Source organism: Netta rufina (assembly GCF_964035555.1).
Source record: "Netta rufina genome assembly, chromosome: 1".
NCBI lineage: Eukaryota > Metazoa > Chordata > Aves > Anseriformes > Anatidae > Netta > Netta rufina.
Window position 1 is genome coordinate 104,073,228 of NC_140123.1, and position 19,053 is coordinate 104,092,280.

Consider the following 19,053-nt stretch of genomic DNA (forward strand, 5'->3'; position numbering starts at 1 on the left):
CAGAGACAGCATGTGTTAGAAGAAAGGCAGAGATAGCTTCGTCAGCAGGATACTGGGTATGGGTAGCCTTTTGTGGGGTGGTCTGCTGAGGTCTGTCTGTGGTCAGGTCTGAAGGCAGGGGTCTGTCTGTTGGGCAAGTCATTCCTTCCATAATAAAGTTTTTCCCCGCCTTGCATTTGAGGAGCAGAAGGGAAAAATGGAATAGGCAAGGAGGAACAAAGGCATTAGTTGTCCTCACTTGGGATCATGGGGAAACTCCAAACACTTCCCCTGAGCCGCCTTCCATGCTTTGTTGCAATTTTATGTGTGAAGGTATGGTTGTTTATAAAGAGCATGCAAAATGTGCTTTCTCTGGATGCTGAAGCCCTTGCTCCCAGCTTTCTCCAGGCAACATCTGGTCCTTTAAACTGTCTCTTCTTGCTTTTTCTCAGGGCCTTGCTGTGACTGTTTTTATGCTGTCTGGTGCCAGCCAGCTCCACCCCCTGCCTCTCTCTTGCAGCTTCAGAAACCCTCCTGAAGCACTAAGTGGCAAAAATCCTCCTCCCACGCGTGTCAAACATGTGCCTTTATTTGGGTGATGGCACGTGCCTGTATTTGCCGATGTTGGTTTAGCCGCTGGCTTCTGCAAGCAATGCAACTGTCTCCTACAACTATCTTTGGAGAATAGTGGTGTTTACACTTCCCCCTCACCTCCGTTCCAGTACATTTTAGCCCAGCCTGAACTATTTTAGTGCAACGATCGAGAGAAGCAGCAATTGCTCATATGATGTGTCACACCATAAACTTCAGGAAAGTAATTCATTCCAACAGTAATTCTAGGACTCTGGAACCAAAAATACGGCCTATTACTCATCTTCGTATCTCATAACACAGAATAACCTAAACCATTTATTTATTTACACAGCAAAGATTTAGCCAAAAGCAACGTGTTGAATGTCAAGAGCCACTGTTGATACATATTCAGAGTAATTACTTGCTTTATCATTTATTTTTATTTCTATGCCAATATTGGCTGGCAATTCAAGTCAGGAGATAAGCGTGATGCAAAGAACCCCCACGTGAAACTTGGGAGAGCAAAACAGAATAATTGTCTTATCTTGAGTAGGTTATGAAAGCTTGAATGTGTTTGCTTTGTGGTTAGTTAGCATCTAGGGTATTTTCTATACTGAATGCTTTTTCCTTCTGCATGGATGAAATTTTCAGGTGTGTGTGTGCATATGCACCATACATGAGTCTGTGCATATTAAATGTGTCAGGGCACATTCCGTCTCCACTTACCTCAGTGTAACTCTGGATGAACTCAAAATCAAGGATATTGAGCTAAGTCAATCCTGGAGTTACTGAGCGCACATTTTGATCCATGGATTTCCTCTGTATGCTTAAGAATGAATTGTAAATTGGAGAAAAATCCAAGAAATTCAAACAGGCAAAACCAAAAACTAAAACAAAAAACCTACAACAAAACAAAACAACACCACCAAACCAAAACAAACCATCGGAGCTCTGCCTGACAGTGCTGACTCCCTATCATGGGGTGCATTTCATTTATGAAAGAAAAAGGATCCTACGAGAAAACAAAAGCAAGAAGAGCAGTGCAAGGGAAAGGGCAGTGACTAGAAGAGCAAAAGAATAAATGAAAGGAGTTGTAACGAAGATGAGCGGGGATGAAGAGAGATGGAGAGGCACAACAGCTAGAAGCAGTTATGAACATCTGTTTGACAGTCAATAGGATGCTTATGTGTTGGGTCAACTGTGTATTTTTTTCTTTAGATATATGGAGATTTCTTTAAAGCTTTTGAATTATCCCTGAGATGGAGAGAGAAAATCTATGGAGAGAGAATAAATATTTCATCCATCTGAAATATTTCTGTAGTACCATGTGCTGCAGCATGGAACTGGGAGTGGAGGCAAGGTCCTGCTTGCACTGTCCCAGGAGCAAGCAAGGTGTCACAGAACCTTGTGTCCTCTCTGATATGGGAAATGCAAGCTTTCAGTACTCTTAATTGGTGTTTTACTCTTCTCTTTCCCCTGTGCAAAGCTGTTGCTGAAACAAAACTGTTATTGCCTCCTTTGTCAGCTGGCTGTTAGCTGTGCTGATGGACTTCTTGGACCCAATGCAAGGGATATTGAAGGTATGGAAAAGGCAGCTCAGACTCAAGGTGGGGTCTGAAGGCAGCTCTGTTGGGATAGATAGCGTGCCTGACCAAGCATCTGTCAAAATCAAAGAGAAAATTTGTCCTTAAGACATAGATGACTAATTCTTTGTGATGGTGAAAAAGTTTGCAAGTAGTCACATAGTTAGCTCTGTCTCCTGGGTTCAGGTGTTTGCCCTTGTTCCCCACAGCCATGCTCAGCCCGCGTAGGAGATATGCATGGGTTTAGTAACGTGCTTTTTTTAGTCAATGAGTTCAGGATGACTTCCTGATATGGACAAGAGGTTACTGCTCCATTTTGTTAATAACCCATGTTGTGTATCCTGCAGCTGCAGAAAACAGCAGCATTTTCATGTGCATTGTTCTCAACTTTTGCAGAGGTTGTGTTGTGCTGCCAGCAAACAAACTGGTATATCATGTTTCTTTTACCCACGAATTTGTTTGTCCTCACCAGAATAGCTTTTGTGGTTTGCTGTCAAAATAATCCATGCAAGCCTCTGTGTTCTTGGTCTTATTTCATTAGATTGAAGAACATACTAATTTAAGACTGTTTCCTTGGTGAATCACCTGAGGCTTTCAAAAATGGTTAAATAAAGCTCTGATTTGCCTGTTGTCTTATCTTAAAACAGAATGATCTTTCTTTAATGTGACTAGTCAGGAATGTAGCTTCCAGGCATTTATGGCTCTGATGCTGCTCCACATTTCACCCAGGCAGCTGTCACGCATGTGGTGTTTAGCCTTGCCTTCTTATCAAGGGTATTTCATTAGAATCATCTTTTAACAGCAGAAATGTATCCAGCCAATAACGTATGCCATGATGCTGACTTCTGTTTGTTAAGACAAACTATTAAGCCCAGACTCCTGTAGTTTTATTCTCCAATTTATCTGCTCATAAAAACTTGACTTTGACTCAAGGAGTTTGTGTTAAACAGTCTGGGCGTATTTTTATTTATTTATTTATTTATTTATTTATTTATTTATTTATTTATTTATTTATTTAATGCTTCTATTTTCTGAAGAAAAACCAAATTGTTTACTAATTCAAACTTTCTATTTCTTGTAGAAAAAAGGCTAGGCTAGCCAAACTGGGAGCTGTCACATGACTGATGTGACACTTTCTCATGCGGGGAGGGGGCCAGGCATTTTGTGAACAACTTTGTCTCCCTGATGCCCAAGACCAGCAGCCTATAATGCCGTGGATTTTAACCATGTAGTTGGCTGTAGCTGGAAGCAAGTGTGTTGTGAGTAGCTTGTCAGCCATGAGGAGGGATGCTGTACAAGATGGAGATGGATGGAAGCCTGTTTGGCTTGAGCTACTCTCTGGATGTTGAGAATGAGCTATCCGGTCAGTAAAACTCCAAGATTTTCCCCATGTTTGTTATTTCTTCTCATCATAGGAGTAAATTAATGCAGGAGGTCCTCCAAGGCCAAATCAAGGCACACAGCAAAGATGCAAGTGTAGCATCTTTGTGCCCCCATCAGGGAGGGCAGAGGGATTGTGGCATTTTTTCTGCCTTCTCTTGGACCCATACCTGTGCAAACAAGAACCTTTCCAACCAGTTTCATGTAAAATTCAGCATCACACAGGAATACCAAGCACTGTATTCCCCTTCCCTCATCCCGACAAACAACTGTCACTTGGGTAATGATCAGTGAGCTGCTGGGGCTGGTGCATGCGTTAAAGGATTTCCTTTGTTGCAGAGCTCTGAGGAAATGAGGGGCAGGGGAGGAGGATCCAGTGCCTTTTGTTGCTCTGCTGGCATATGCTGTTAAATCATTGTCTGGCGCAGATGACCTGGAAGTCTGCAGCACACACTCTAAATAAGAAATCTCAATAAATAAGTATCTACAAATTTGAGGCAGATAAAGGCAGATACTAATTAATTGCAATTATTTAGTGCCTGCATTAAAACAGTAACAGGAATCAGATTCTTTAAGCATAGAAAAGAGTGATATCCTCACTGGTCCCGTCCTTTTGTTCTCATGTAGTGTCTGCACCAGCAGTAGCACTTCAACACAACAGCAGAAAGCACTTCAACAGGGGCTAGACTATGTCATAGGCTGTGGTGCAGAGTCTCTTTGTTTTTATTACATACTTTCATGATGGGCTTCAGTTGACTTGGACAGCTCTGAGTGGTATGCAATTTAGTACCCACATTTAAAAAAAAAAAGTTTTGCCTTCTTGCATTTTGCAGTTGTTCAGTTCTAGAAGTAACAAGGGGACTGTCTTTCATGTATGTTTTAAAAGAGAAAAAGAAATGTGCCAAGAGAGTGGTACCAAAACAACTGTGTTTTATGTTTGTTTGTTTGTTTGTTTTGTTTTTGTTTTTGTTTTTTCTTTTTTTCTTTTCAGTCATGTAAAACTAACAGTTGGCTATAGTTTCAGGAACTTGTAATGGAAGCAGATCATCTGAAGTCGTATGTCCTAAGCCAGGAAAAGCCAAAAATGACAGTTAACAACTTGTAAATACCAGCTTGGAGACTTTTTGAGATGGTAGATGAAATTATATGTCCAGCATTAAATATGCTCAGTATTTGGGAGTGGTTAATGAGAACATTGTCTTCCCTTTGTTACCTATTTCCTTGCAATAACTTTTATCTGTCATCGCACAAGGGAGTAATTGTTAGTGGAGGCTGGGGTTGCAAAATCAGCTGTTTCTCTGACCTGGGCAGCTGTGCCTGAAACATTGGTGTACCAGTTGGGAATTACAGCCATTTATTTATTTATTTATTTATTTATTTATTATTTTTGAAGTTGTTTGTGCAGGTTTAAAGCAATAAATCATCAGTGTGTGACTGCTAATAACCCCCCTCTCCTCTGTTTTTCACTAGGTGGCAGTGAAAGTAATTGACAAGAAAAGAGCCAAAAAGGACACTTATGTCACTAAGAATCTGCGACGGGAAGGGCAGATCCAGCAGATGATCCGCCACCCAAATATAGCCCAGCTGTTGGATATACTGGAAACTGAGAACAGCTACTACCTTGTCATGGAGCTGTGCCCTGGTGGCAACCTGATGCACAAGATCTATGAGAAAAAAAGACTTGAAGAGCATGAAGCACGCAAATACATCAGGCAGCTTATTCTGGCAGTAGAACATCTTCATCGGGCAGGAGTAGTCCACAGGTAATCTTTAAAACCCTCTCTGGAACAAATTTACCTCAGAGCCTCAAAGTGGCGTCTATGCATGTATTTATATAGCAAGGTGACTTCCTTTTGAAAATCTATTACAGCCAGCTTTTTGGCTAATCTTTAAGATATTGTTTAGTTGTTCATATTTTAGACAGTAAAGGTATCTCTAGAAAGAACTTACCTAACTGTTTAACTTCAGAAAAAGTGCACAGTAGCTGCACCAACTGCATGTCCTTAAACATAGGCCTGTACTACATCAACATAGGTCTGTACTACACTAGTACTATTTTGCTTCTTTGAAGCTCAGTACCAACATTAACTACTGTATGGTTTCACTGTGTCTTTGAGGAGGTCATGTCTGCTGTTTCGCTGGTGGAAATACAGCAGTACAGGGAGATGAACTGGTTTGCCCAAAGTCTGTCAAGGATGAAGCCTAAATGGGTTCACAGAAGTCCCTTGCTTGTTCTTCTCTGCTCTTTCCACTAATTGTATTGCCCCAATGGGACCTCACAAGATCGGAGAAAGGGAAGTACAATCCAGAGTATGCAGCTGTTCACTTCATCTTGCAGTGTCTTCTCAGGAGAAATCCAGAGCTGCTGCAATGCTGTGTGATGTGTTTCTTTCTTTAGGACCTTGTTTTAATCAGTGCATAAGCAGGATGTTTACCTGGGCTCAAGGGGAAACAGGACAAGTTAATCAAATAGAGGTCTGCTGAGGGTTTCGGAATAAGGAATAGCCTTACTGTACCTCTGCCTGAAGCCCATGAGCAGCACCTGGCAGAGGCTGGGAGTGCACAGGTGGAGATACCACACATGATTGCCTGCCCCTATTTCCTTCTCCACTTATGTGCTCTTGGCTGCTATGGAGACAGGAGGATGGTGGGCTGATGTACCTTTGGTCTGACCCAGTATGTCTCTTATTCTGTTCCTAGGTGTATTTATAGGATGTTGTCTAAGAAGGAGACTACACTTTCTAAATTCAGGATGACGGGAGTCAAGTCTGAACTCCCACAGATTTGCCACGTGGCGCTGAGCACGTCATGTAGGCCCCATCCTCTCGGTAGCAGGAGCGAGGCACCTGCATAATTCTGCAGATCTGGGACTCAATACCACCAGGCTACGCTGCTAGGCCCAGCTCCACACACCCAGAAAGCTGCTTTTTTTGGTCTCAAGGTCTCTCTGCTTGTTCCCTGCAGTCCTTTAGGGGTAGGTGCTACGTGCACCTATAACCTCGGGTGCACTGAGGTCTTATCTCAAGCTAAGCTTCTGGTACCACTGCACCATAAATATTTGAGCAGCAGCCAGGTCTTGTCTGCAGGTTCTCTATCAGCAGCTGAACTGCTGATCTCTTTAAATTATTAACCCTACAGTTTGGGGCATGGAAAAGGAAGAAGTCTATTTATTGCTTTAAAGGATCAGTTCATATCCTGTATGTAGGGAGATGAGGTGTGGGGAAAGAAAAAGGTCAAAGTTTCTGAGAAGGGCAGAGAAAAACCTGTCAGGAACAGATGAGGATGTTGAGCTTCTAGCAGCAGCACTGAGTTCAGCAGCAGAAGTACCTCTCACAGGGAAATCTGCCCGCTGCTTAGTGTCATGGTATCCAATGTGCTTATGGTGGGCTGGCGGGACTGACTGATTCACTTGCTGGTCAGTGGATCCAAACTATCATTATACATCTGGATAACTAGCAGGTCCAATTCTAGTTATACTGATAAAATATTTTCTCTGGCTTAACTGTTAGCATCTTGACTTACTATATTAACAAGGTATGTAGAACAGCACAGAGACACAAGAAAAACATGGGCAGCCCAATCCAAATTTCTTCTCCCGTCCCTCTGTGTGCAATAGAGGGACAAGGACTAGTAGTTACCGCAGGAGTTGTCCTTCAGCTTCTTGGGCTTTTGACCGTGGCAGCTATAAAAACAGACTACTTAACTGAAGAGGGGAAAAAATAGTGCAGAAGTCTGATTCATGCTCACCCTGGATGAAATGACAGTGTTCTGTTGTTGTTATTGTTGTTATTTTTAAAACAGGTAAAAATAACAGAGCTTTCATTGAGGTGGTGATCTGTGGGTGTTCACATTCGCTGTGTGTGAAACAAAACACGGCATTGTAGGCCAGGAAGCGGTCTGCTGTTTGCCTCTCTCAAAATGTTTTCGTCATTCACCCTGAATCAGGCAGAGCATTGAAAAGTATTCACTGAACCTTTGATTACAAAAGTCACCGGCATTTTTGTCCTCATTATTCAGGGAATAATCTAGATGACTTGCCCTCTTCTATAATTCAGGATGGAAAAAAAGCCAGAAAGAAGTTGCATTAAATTTGGTTACATTATTTGATGAACATTACTCAGCTGGCTTCATGATTTACAATCAAGACTTGGCATGGCAGAAAAGCACTCTGACAAGAGAAGGGACCCAGAACTCAAAAGAAAAGCCTCTTTTAGGAAGCAGTGTGACATGCAAGCAGTCTTAAGTTTTTTGAGAAACCTCACTTTAATTAGAGAGATTAAAAAATTATTTGAGTTTGACCATATTTTGAATTATAAATATTTCTTCTATGATATATAAAAGCTGCAAGCACCCCAGTGTAGGAACAGCATCTCTGATGAGGAGTGTCCAGGTTTCAGTGGCCACTTTCTGGAGAAAGAAATGCAGCTATTCTAAATATAATTCCGTGTAATCACTTGTGTTTCATTGCTTTTATCAGAAGAGCTGGTTGGTTGCTAAAAATACACTTGCAACAAGCTCGACTGTGAATCAGGTAGGAATATTTATCTTTCCCTCTGACAGAAGAAAACAAACCCAAATGGCAGTATCTGGTGAAGCTTTCTCTTTTCAGAGGGTGTTTACACAGGCCTTCATGCTGTCAAAAGGCAGGATGAACAATAAGCCCCTTGGGAGCATAAGGACAACAGAGAAAACGAAGTGAAAGCCTTGGTGCTTGCAACTGCATCCCACAGGAAATTCTCAACAACCCTTTTAAAGTAATTTTAACAAAATTCAATCCCATTCAGTGCAATTACTGTCAGGATGTCAAAGAAAAGAATTTAATAATGTATTGGTAGCAAAGGTAGCTTTCTGTGTTCCCCCTTTTTCAGTCTTCGTGGCAGTATATTCATACCTTCCACTGCCATTTTGTAATTAAAAGCAGATCAGGAGTTTGAGAGACATAAGAAAATACTTGAGGTTTTGAGTGGAGTTTGTATATTTTTCCATAATACCCTTCTGCTCTTTCCCTAGCACACCAAGAAGTGTAAGGTGGTATGATGATGCAGTTGCTTAGGGTGCTACGGGAGTCCTTCTTTGATACCCACTAATTTGACATGTGCTGGCTTTGGTAACTTCCATCCCATTAATTTTAAGTGCCAGTAATCTGGCTGCTGATGCAGTATTTATGACAGATCCTGCACTACAGAACAAACTCTCTTTTTGAAGTGTAAAGCTGGTTTGTCTTTCTATTTTATGTCAGATTTCAAAATTACCTTTAGGCATTGTCTCTTGGACTGCTCTGCTGTAAACAAACTAGACATTGTTTTAGTAAAGACAATGGAACAAATTCCACTTTTACAGAGTCAACCACATTGAATTCAGTGACTTTGTGGCTGATAGAAGAATCAGGCTCAGTAAGCAACACTTTGATAACAAAGCAGTGCCTTTGAAATGTGTGTTAACACGATGATGAACCCAAAACTCTGCACCCTTCCCAGCTCTTTCATGGGGCTACAAAGTGAGTTTGTGGGTTGGTAGTTGAGATGTGATTTTTGGTGGCACAAGCCTAAGGTAGTGTGCTAAGTGAAGCAGGTTCGTGTTGCTCTGTGGAATCACTGGCTTGAGTAGGGGTTTCCGAAGTGGTCTATGAATCTCTAAGCAAAGCCAGGGAAAAATCAGCTCCATCAACAGAAGAACAAACTCCAAACCTAAACAAGCCATCCTATGAATCACGTCCCACTCTGAACTGAAGGTCTCCAGCAACTGCATGTCTTTTCCCCACCTCAGTTCCACATACTGTGGTACGTGTACAGCTGCATGGCCCTCAGTCACAAAGCAGCTGTGTCCTGTTGAAAAGTGCAAGCCATTTTCAGAATTACAGGAACCTCTGAGTCTGCAGGGACCTGCATATATGCCTAATGTTTAATTGCTCCGTGTCTTCCCAGTGTCTTCCAAGAAAGACTTCAAGCATTATGTGTGTCATAGCAAGTAACCCGCATTCTGCCTTGCAGTATACTACCATTAAAAAGCGTGCAAAAAGAAATCTCACCAGAATACATATGGTGGGATGTTTGCTTTTGTTTGTTTGTCAACCTTTTTATAATGTTGTGCATGAAATTCATTGTTCCCTAACTTTTCAATGTAATGGTGCTATTTTTTTTTCCATTGCAAGGAATTAATGTAAGCATTCAAACAAAGTAGCAACCGAGATAAGCCTGTCTGTAAATAATGATAATCATAATATAGTAATAATAATTAAAACCAAACAAAAACACTTATGTTGGAACCAGATTGAACTGACATAATAAAACATTTAGGAACTTGAGGGAAATCAGTGCTGTCTCTACAGGATGATCCTAAGAGAGACATAAAACCAGATTGTACAATCACGCTTTTTGTCAAAAAGAAATAGCGGGTGATTTGGTGTATTGTTAAAATCACTTAAAGTATTCACAGAATAAGCCCTCTGACCAGCAGGCTGTGTTTGCACTCCTGCTGCCCTGGCCTTGGGTGCCAGGTTCCTGCCATACATCGGTACCAGTCATCTATGAGCACTGCTGGTGGCCATCCCAGTGGGATCAGGCTGCGGGGTGGTGCTGCCCTGCACTTTCTGGATAGTCCATGTCTGTGTAGCAGTGGTTCTCCAGCTATGGTCTAATCTGGCTTTTCTTGGTCTGGTTTTGTACAGCTTTGTGTTTCTTAGACAGGTTCACATGGAATCTTTTCGTTAGGTTGTACCAAAGAGTGAAAATCTGTTGTCCTAGTTCCCAGCGGCACACCAAAAAAAGGGCTTTCATGTTGACGTGGACTGACAAAAATGTGGTACATATGAACTATTAGATCAGCTACTGCTTACTGGCAAGTCTGCTGAGAATAGACGTATGGGTGAATGGCTTTAATTAACCAGGTCTGATTGTACTCTATACTGAAGCTATATTTATTTTTTTTTTTCCTCTGATAGCTTTAAGATTCCCTGTAATATTTATCCTTAGTTTTATTTTTTAACCATGAATCCTTTTAAATATCTTGTGTTTATTTTTAGCTCTTCTGTCACTCATTTGTTATTCTAATTGCTTGCATGTCTTTTTGCCTCAACTTACAGCTTTCATCTTTCTATATTCTTTCCTCTAGTTTTAAAAGTTTACCTCTTTTCAGCTAATGTTTAATGTACTTGGAACTTCCAAATTGCCTTGCTTCTTGCTTTGAGAGTTTGTACTGAGTGTTTCAGTGTACGACTTGAAGTCCCACTTGGTTCTGTTGGTTTTTCAAGTCTTTTTTTCTTTTCCATACTGTTTTTTTGGCACTCTCTCTTGTTAAATACCTGGCCCCGATATCTTTCTAGAGGCTAATCACCCTGTCTGTGGAAAAATCTCCATCTGCAAGCAATAAAGGCGTGACACGTGAAGAAATAAGCCCTTTTTTGGCAGTGGGGGGAAGTGGAAGTGGGTTGATCTGGATCCATCTGGCAAGGCACGTCACTCTTGTACCAAGCAATTTCTCAGCCGTGGTGGTTACCATACGGCAGAAGCTCCCTTTGGAGGAGGCAGAGAGGTGGGTTTGTAGCGCGTTGCAATGCATGGAGTTTCCTGCAAAGAGAGGAATGCCACCAAATAGCAGAGATTTGCAAAATACTCTTCTTCAATAGATTTATGTATCATTTCCCCTCTTTCTTTTCATGCATGAAGCAAGGAAAATCTGCAAGAAATGCTAGCTAGGGTATGGAAACATCTGTTCAATAGGGAGATGGTCGTTGTGATTGTACGGGTGAAGTGAGTGTCATCCTACATGCAAATATTCTTTTTTCTTAGAGTTATTTGAAAGATAGCATGGACATAAAATGAGGGGAGAGGGACATTTAAAAAAAAAAAAAAGGCTTGGAGTTGGTCACAGTTATTTTTATTTCCCAGATCCTTTCTTGTGAAAGTGCTTTGTTTGGTTTGGTTGGTTTACTTGTCTTATTTTATTAAGCGTATATCTTCATCTGCAATAGAGGCATTCTTCATTACTCCCTCTTCCTTACAAAGGCAAAATAACATGGATGTCACTGACTTCCCATAATTATAGCTGATGGCTTTATTATCCATTTTTTTCCGAAGTGTACTGAGAGAAACACCACTGGCAGTCTGAGCTATTGATATCCTGGCATGCTAATAGAAATATTTTATGTCTGGACTGTGGAAAAAATTCTTGTAAGAAAGACACAGGCAATTCCTAGAAGTCGTGTGGAAGTTGTGTAGCAACCTAAATGATTTTTCATATTATACTTAATGCTTATACTGTACTTGAACCATTTATTTATTTATTTATTCATTCACTGTTTTAGGGAAAATAATCTTTGTGATATTTTGCTTATGTAGAACATGGTTTAGAAATGCACAACCACATTCGTAAATGATGAAAGAACACATGTAATGTGAATGGAGTGCTCACAAATACATGTCAGCAGACTGGTTGGCAGTAGCAGATAGCTGTTTTCATTTTATCTTCTCTCCCCCCAAACTGGTCTGGGCCCTAGTCTGTGAAGTGGTTCTGGGGAGGTCAAGCAGAGTAGAACGGTGGAGAAAGCACTGAAGTGGCACTCAGAAAACTTGTGTGAGGACTTCTCTCAGCTTTCTTACTAACATACTGGATGGCATTAGGCAAACCATTTCAATCCCTCAGCCTCAATTTTCAACTCTAGCACATGAGAATCTTAGAATCATGGAATGGTTTGGTTTGGAAGGGGCCATCTAGTTCATTTAGATCATCCAGTTCCAACCCCCTGCCATGGGCAGGGACACCTCCCACCAGACCAGGTTGCCCAAAGACTCATCCAGCCTGGCCTTGAACACCTCCAGAGATGGGGCATCCACAGCTTCTCTGGGCAACCTGTTCCTGTACCTCAACACCCTCACTGTGAAAAATTTCTTCCTTGTATTATATTTCAGCCTTATACTAGCATTCTAGTGTTGACCACCTTTGTAAAGTGTTTGGATGTCTCATCCCCATGGGGAGACTGATTGTGGTCCCCAGAACTGTAGACAATATCAGAGAAGAGACATTTGGCTCCTCAAATCTCTGCAGTTTATTCTCCAGCTGCATCCAATGAAGAGACTTTGGTTATGAAGAGTAACGAGAAAATGACCTCCAATTCAGAAACATATTTGAAGTGTTTCCCATGTACAAGGTTTCTGCAGGCTTATAAGTACACAAGAAATTCAAAGAATCTGATTAATTACAGGATTTACTGACAAATGTTTGTAAATTCTTTCTGTGCATGAAGAGTTGGTGTGAACCTGTATGTGAAAGTACTGGTAATTACGGAGAGGAGACAGTGCATGGGGCTTTCTGCTTTGAATGTGGAACTGTGTGCGCTGCTTTCATAATACCCGTTATTATATATATGAATTTTGTAAATGAACTGATGAGAGTGATGGGAAGTTGCTTCATTATTTCAGAGGCTCACTCAAAATATTTTGTTTCTTTCAGAGACTTGAAGATAGAAAATCTGTTGCTAGATGAAGACAACAATATCAAGCTTATTGGTATGAAACTAGTTCGGCAATTCCAGTAATTAAAATTGGTAGTTTTATAAAGAGAATTTTAAGACTTCATAATCCTCCATGTGACAACTGCTAATGTTGCTGCAAAGAGGAGCTGGGAGAGTATAGATAGCAATCAAGCTGTTCCTGACAGCATCTTGTGAAAAAATGTTCCAAATAATTCAGCTTTAACTGGGTATGGGTATAATCCTTCATTTTCTAACAAGCGGCTTTCCTATTTAAATCAGGTACTTTGTAAAGAATTAGAGAACCGACACCACAGAAGTAACTTATTTTATTATCTTTATAATTTTGCATTTCCTGAGTTGGATTCTGCCCCCATATGCATATGCTTCCGCTGAAGTCGGTGGGAGTTGCAAGCATTTTTAGCATCTAGCAAAATTTGGTCCTTTATTTATATTTGTTAAGTTTGCTTCCAGAACCCAATAAGAAATTGTTTTAGAGGGCTGTTAAAAAATATAAAAAAGATCAACAATAGAGACTTGATTGTGTTCAGGTGTCAGTTGTGTGCAGTACTCAATTCATTCAAGTTATGCAGATGTTTTAGATTAATCATCTGTGGGTATAGTCTCTCACTGCCGTTGTGTAACTGCCATTAACATTAATGTGTGCACTGAAAAGAAAATATGCCCTTCACTAAAAAAGTAAAAAAAAATAAAAAAAATATTCATTTCTATGCCTACACTTTTGCCAAAGCAGTGTCTGTGGCTGCAGACAAATTAAACACTTGACTGACTTTCTTTGAAAAGTTTTATCACCTGAAAAGTGATGAAAAACACTTAGCATTCAGATCAAATGGACAGTCTTTGTAATGTGTAAAGCACATACATCTTGAAACAAGCAAGAAGAGCATGGTTAATGAAATTTGAAATACTCAAAAATTACTCAGGGAATTTGGTCTCTAGAAGAACTACCATGACTTCTAGTCATTACTCTGTAGTGAATCAAATGTCTCTGGGAAAATAAAAGCAAAAGAGAATGCTGCATTACCTCAGTTATGGGTCAGAGGATACTGATATGTTACCATGAATCATTCATCAGTAATGATGGATACCACCCATTATCTTGATTTAGCAGATAAGTGAGACCAGATGGTTTGCAACAGTGCTATATGAACATCTGATAGATTTAAAGAATTTCTATAGCTTTCCTGTTATTGGGTGTTTGATTACACAACAGTATGTGAACTTGACATCCAAAACCAGATCTAATCAGATGATGTGTGTACAATTAAAACTTACATGCCAAAAAATAACTTCAGAGCTGTTCCTGCAGTTTTGTTTGCTTCAGTTGCATAGAAAGGTCTCCTCACAGTGGGTGGTGTGGGACGTATAGAGAAAGAGACAGATCTTCCGTAGCCTAGCTAGCTGAGATAAATTGTCCTCAGGTCTGCAGCCTGATGTTTTGAACAAGGCAGATTGTACACAGTATGTATCTTAAAACAAAGCAATTAAATTGCACTGTCCAAATGGGTATGGTATAAAAAAATAAAGGTTGCTTTATTAGTAATAATTTCACTGTAAGTAAAAACAGTTTTAAAGTCATAGTCTGCTCAAACACTTGTGTTTTATCAACAGTCAGCTTAAGTCAATTGTTTCATCTCCTCCCATTCCCAAAGGAAAACCTCTGATCTAATTTTCCAGAGAAGCCACTATTTTATTAAACAACCCCAAACAGTTAGGATTTGTTTTCCCATGTTTCACACAAGCTGGCTGTCCCGTGTCCTGCTTCTGCACAACTCATGCAATGGAAATGTTCCAGCACATGTCTGTGCCTGGTGTAATAGACCTGATAATTTACTCCTGTTCCTCCTCCATGCCTGTTCCCTCACTCATCTTGTTCCACATTCAGTAAAATATTTTATGTAGTCTATCTTTCTAGAAATGTGATGAATCAATTGTGTTGTCATGTAGTGCTGCCCAGGAAGGTTCTTCACTAGAGAAGAGTATGTGTAGAGGAATTATGTGCTGCTTGTCATGCTTTCAAGAAGAGACTTTGAGCTACAAAACCAGATGACATTAACTGCTTTGCAGTAGCAGCTTAGTCTCCAGGCTTTGTGAAGCAGCAAACACTCTAGTATCTACTGAAAATGTTGCTCTTGTAATAGCTGTGTAATATAAAAAACAGGAAAAAAAAAAAAAAAACACACAAAGGAAACAAGAGATGAATGAAAGATGAAAAATGTAGCATAAAGTGACACTGACAGTCCCTGCTTGCTCATGCATTTCAGTGAGAGACAAATCCCTTGAATCCCTTTCTTCACACAGCTGCTAAGTGACACCTTGCTTTTTGTTACTCCTTTTAGCTATGTGATAAGATGGTTTGGAATATGTGCTTAGATAGTATTATTAGAAAAATTCCATTTGCTGTGTTAAGTGGACTTGCTGCTAGCTGCTTGGTAAGTCTCAAATCAGGGAACATCAGGATCAGCAATGCTGGAAGTAATTCACTTCCCTTTATCTACAAGCCCATGGTGGTAGGTGTCTGATTAAGGTGCCATAAAAGGCCACTCACAGACCATGCAAAGTCCTTGGCACTCTGCTCAAGGATCTACAGCACCGAAAGGACCCTGCCCATAAGTAGCTCTACTGAGGTCTGTGAAGCTCTGCTGCCGCAGACAAAGGTCAACCTTGTCCATGATCTCTCACTTTATTCTAGGGCTTGTGCTGTTAAATGCCTTTTTCCATAATCCAACTGTCACAGCTTCAGAGATAGCCATGGATCCATAGCTTAATGTTGATTTCCTGGAGGCGTTGAAAAGTAGTAGTGCAATGCGATACTTCGATAGTATGAAGAGTGGGGGTGGTGGAGCTCCCATGTCATAATATTTACTCTGGAAAACCAAGTGTGGCCTTTGATCTGAATTCTGTAATTAGCTAGGCTTATTGAAAAAAGCCCAAGAAAGAGACAGGAATGGCAGTAAAATTATCAATGCTGGTGGTAATACCATTCTTACCAAGATAAAAACGCATCCTTACTACAAATGACCCTGCGATCACGATGTGCTGCCACAGTATTCATAACAATATTTCCATTTCTTTTGCAATAAAATCCCCGTCCCCAGTATGCAGGCATTTGCAGGCATTTTTAATTTCAACAGGAACAAGAAAAGAAAAGAAAAGAAAAGAAAAGAAAAGAAAAGAAAAGAAAAGAAAAGAAAAGAAAAGAAAAGAAAAGAAAAGAAAAGAAAAGAAAAGAAAAGAAAAGAAAAGAAAAGAAAAGAAAAGAAAAGAAAAGAAAAGAAAAGAAAAAGAGAAGTATACCAGCCTGGTTGTAATGAATGAGCTGAGAAAAAGTCAATAAGATGTTTATAGTTTAAGTAAATAAGATAGCGAAAACTTTCACTAGAGGATACCTCCGTTGATAATGATAAACAGATGCTGGTTTATACCGGGTCAGAATATAGCCATTATTTATTTTGAGTGTGAAGCATTATGTTACAGTCAAGTAATTTTGAGGTGGTATGTCACAGTAGGGTAAAGACCATGAGTAATACCCTGCAGAGGTATTATTTCTAGTTTTAAACAGTATTTTACAGCTGACATAACCCATCTCAGGCCATAGATAATAAATAAATTAATTAAGTAAATGGATCCTCAGAAGTATTTGTGTAAGCCCCAGGGATAATACATATCTAGCAGAGATGATTAAGCAGTGTCCAGAGACAATTGTTTTCCATCAGAGGCAAGGAAATTGCCTTGATCCTCCCTACAGTTTTTACAGTGCTCTCCAACAAACCCCTCTGAGCCTCTTTGGCTGTTTAAATGTGGTGGTGCTGGGCTTGCCTCCCTCACAGAGAGCCAGCCAGGCAAGCAGCAAGCACTCTGCAGTCATTTGGACACTCCAACCCACATAGTCATTTTTGTACTTTTCTTTTTTGGTAAACATTATTCATTTTTAGCCCAGTTTCATAAGGGAACAGGGCTTATGTGAACACCCCAGCAGGGCGCTTTTAATATCTTGAGGGACTCTTGTCTAATTTTAGCCACATTTGGCATAGGGTGAATCCTAAAGGACAGGCTGACAGGTTGTTACTTCAAGTCTCATGCAAATATGTAGGCAGATAAGGGAGAGAGACTCTAACCAGTGACTGTGGAGGGTGGCATGGACTCAGCAGTAGCCTGTTATATTTGGCCTCCAAGATGTAATGCTTTTAGCCCAGCTGGGCAGGTGGGTTGCACACACAGAAGGCTGTTTTATGAGACACGTGGATAAAAAAGACATGAGTCTCTAGGAACAGGATTCAGTGGTCTGTTTCTCCGGACTGCATTGTTTATGTATAAGACACTTTTCATTTTAAACACACCTACATTTGGGGAATTTTTAAGAAGAGAGGATGAATGAAAAAGGAGACAAACAGATGTCAGTGTTCTTAATACCAGTATTTCTGTTGAAGCTGTCATCAATGGGAGGCTATTAATAAACGTGAACCTCTTTTATTGTGACCTCTGTAGATCCTCTGCTCCTGGATATGATGCCCTGCTACAAAGGCAGACTTCCCAGCCTGTCAGCTTTGCCTGCATCCTCCTCTTCCTTGCCAGTTTGCCTCACTTCTTCCCCTCTATCATGTCAAGTTGCTGCCTTCTCTCAAGACCCTCTGCAACCTCTCCTCACCTTCCCTTGTCATCTCTGAGGCTGTAGTTTTGCTCTCTACCAAGCCAAGTGTGGGATACCACTAGACAGGGCTTGCACACCCCTGCCTGCACATTGCCCCCAGCCTCTTCTGCTGCTGGTGTGACTGAGCTGCAAGCCCATTCCACAGCTGCTCTCTGCAAATTTCTTTCCTTGCTGAGTGGTTTAATTTTTAAGATCCTTTCTTAAACACAGCTCACCCTGCAGCCATACCAGCGCTGGAGCAGACGAAAGAGGTTGGGAGAGCTCCCTTCTTGGCGCCAGCCTGGGCTTGGGTTGGCTGAGAGCACTTGTGAAACTGCAGCCTCCTCTGGTGCGGAGACACTGCGTCTTGTTCCTGATCAGTTCATGATGCCAGCCTTTGCCAGTCCCTTGCTATTACTGCCAGCAGAGAACATCAGATACACCCAGGGGCCAGAAATACAATAATTCAAGACAGAAGAGGGGGAGGGAGAGCCAAATCAACACATTCCCCTTCTTGCTCCAAGATCTCCCTTGTGTTGCTTCAGAGCTGAAACGCCGACTCTGCAACCCCATGTGTTTGTGAATCACCACACTAGTCCCAAGAAAGCAACCTCCCTGCCGTAAATCTGATGGCTCCTTTAACAGATTTAAAGGAAAAAAAATGAAGAAGCAATGCTTGGCCTCTTAGTACCAGTACGGAACCCATGACAATCCGAGGCTGCTTTCTGCCCCATGCCCGTCATGCGGTGAGGGCATGAGACAAACTCAGCTCCAGTTGCTGCCATCCAGCTCCCAGTGAAACATAATTGCTTTGTCTGTGAAACTGATGATCACGTGTGTTCTAAGATGATTTTTATTGCTTGTTGAAATCTCTTTTTATTAGCACAAATTGTAAAAATTTTTCATGTGAATGATTTTTTCTTAGACAGTTCGTTGCTTAGCTTTTGAAAAAAAAAAAAAAAAGTGCTTTTTTTCCTTGCTGTTTTAGCGCTTTTTTACTGTATCTATCTCTTTCATAACTCTGTCTCTATGCTTTTCACAGACTTTGGACTGAGCAACTGTGCAGGAATCTTGGGTTATTCTGATCCATTCAGCACCCAGTGTGGGAGCCCAGCATATGCAGCCCCTGAACTTCTGGCAAGGAAAAAATACGGGCCCAAAATAGACGTTTGGTCCATGTGAGTTACTTCTCTAGCTTATAATTGTTGTTACTTGTCATCATTACCCATTACTCAAATGAGAAATAAGCATAAAATCTGTTTTAATTAACATGACTCTGTGAACTAAATTGCACTGATATTTTGATTTGAAATAGAGCTGTATGTAGATTGGTAGAACACATAGCATGGCAAGGTTGCAGTAAAGTACAGCTTCATCACTGATTTTGAGGCACAGTAGAAAACATGGCTCTGGCACAAGAG

The 19,053-nt window shown here is 40.8% G+C and overlaps 1 protein-coding gene across 1 annotated transcript in view; it reads left to right on the top strand.

Moving 5' to 3' along the window:
- HUNK (hormonally up-regulated Neu-associated kinase) overlaps window positions 1-19,053 on the top strand; it is a gene marked incomplete at both ends in the record, with an annotated part of 56,140 nt that overhangs the window by 14,383 nt on the left and 22,704 nt on the right. The window contains 3 exons of the mRNA XM_084297274.1: window positions 4,986-5,278; window positions 12,963-13,018; window positions 18,675-18,810. Of these exons, the coding sequence (XP_084153400.1) occupies window positions 4,986-5,278; window positions 12,963-13,018; window positions 18,675-18,810 (485 nt within the window). The remainder of the gene's footprint in view (window positions 1-4,985; window positions 5,279-12,962; window positions 13,019-18,674; window positions 18,811-19,053) is intronic.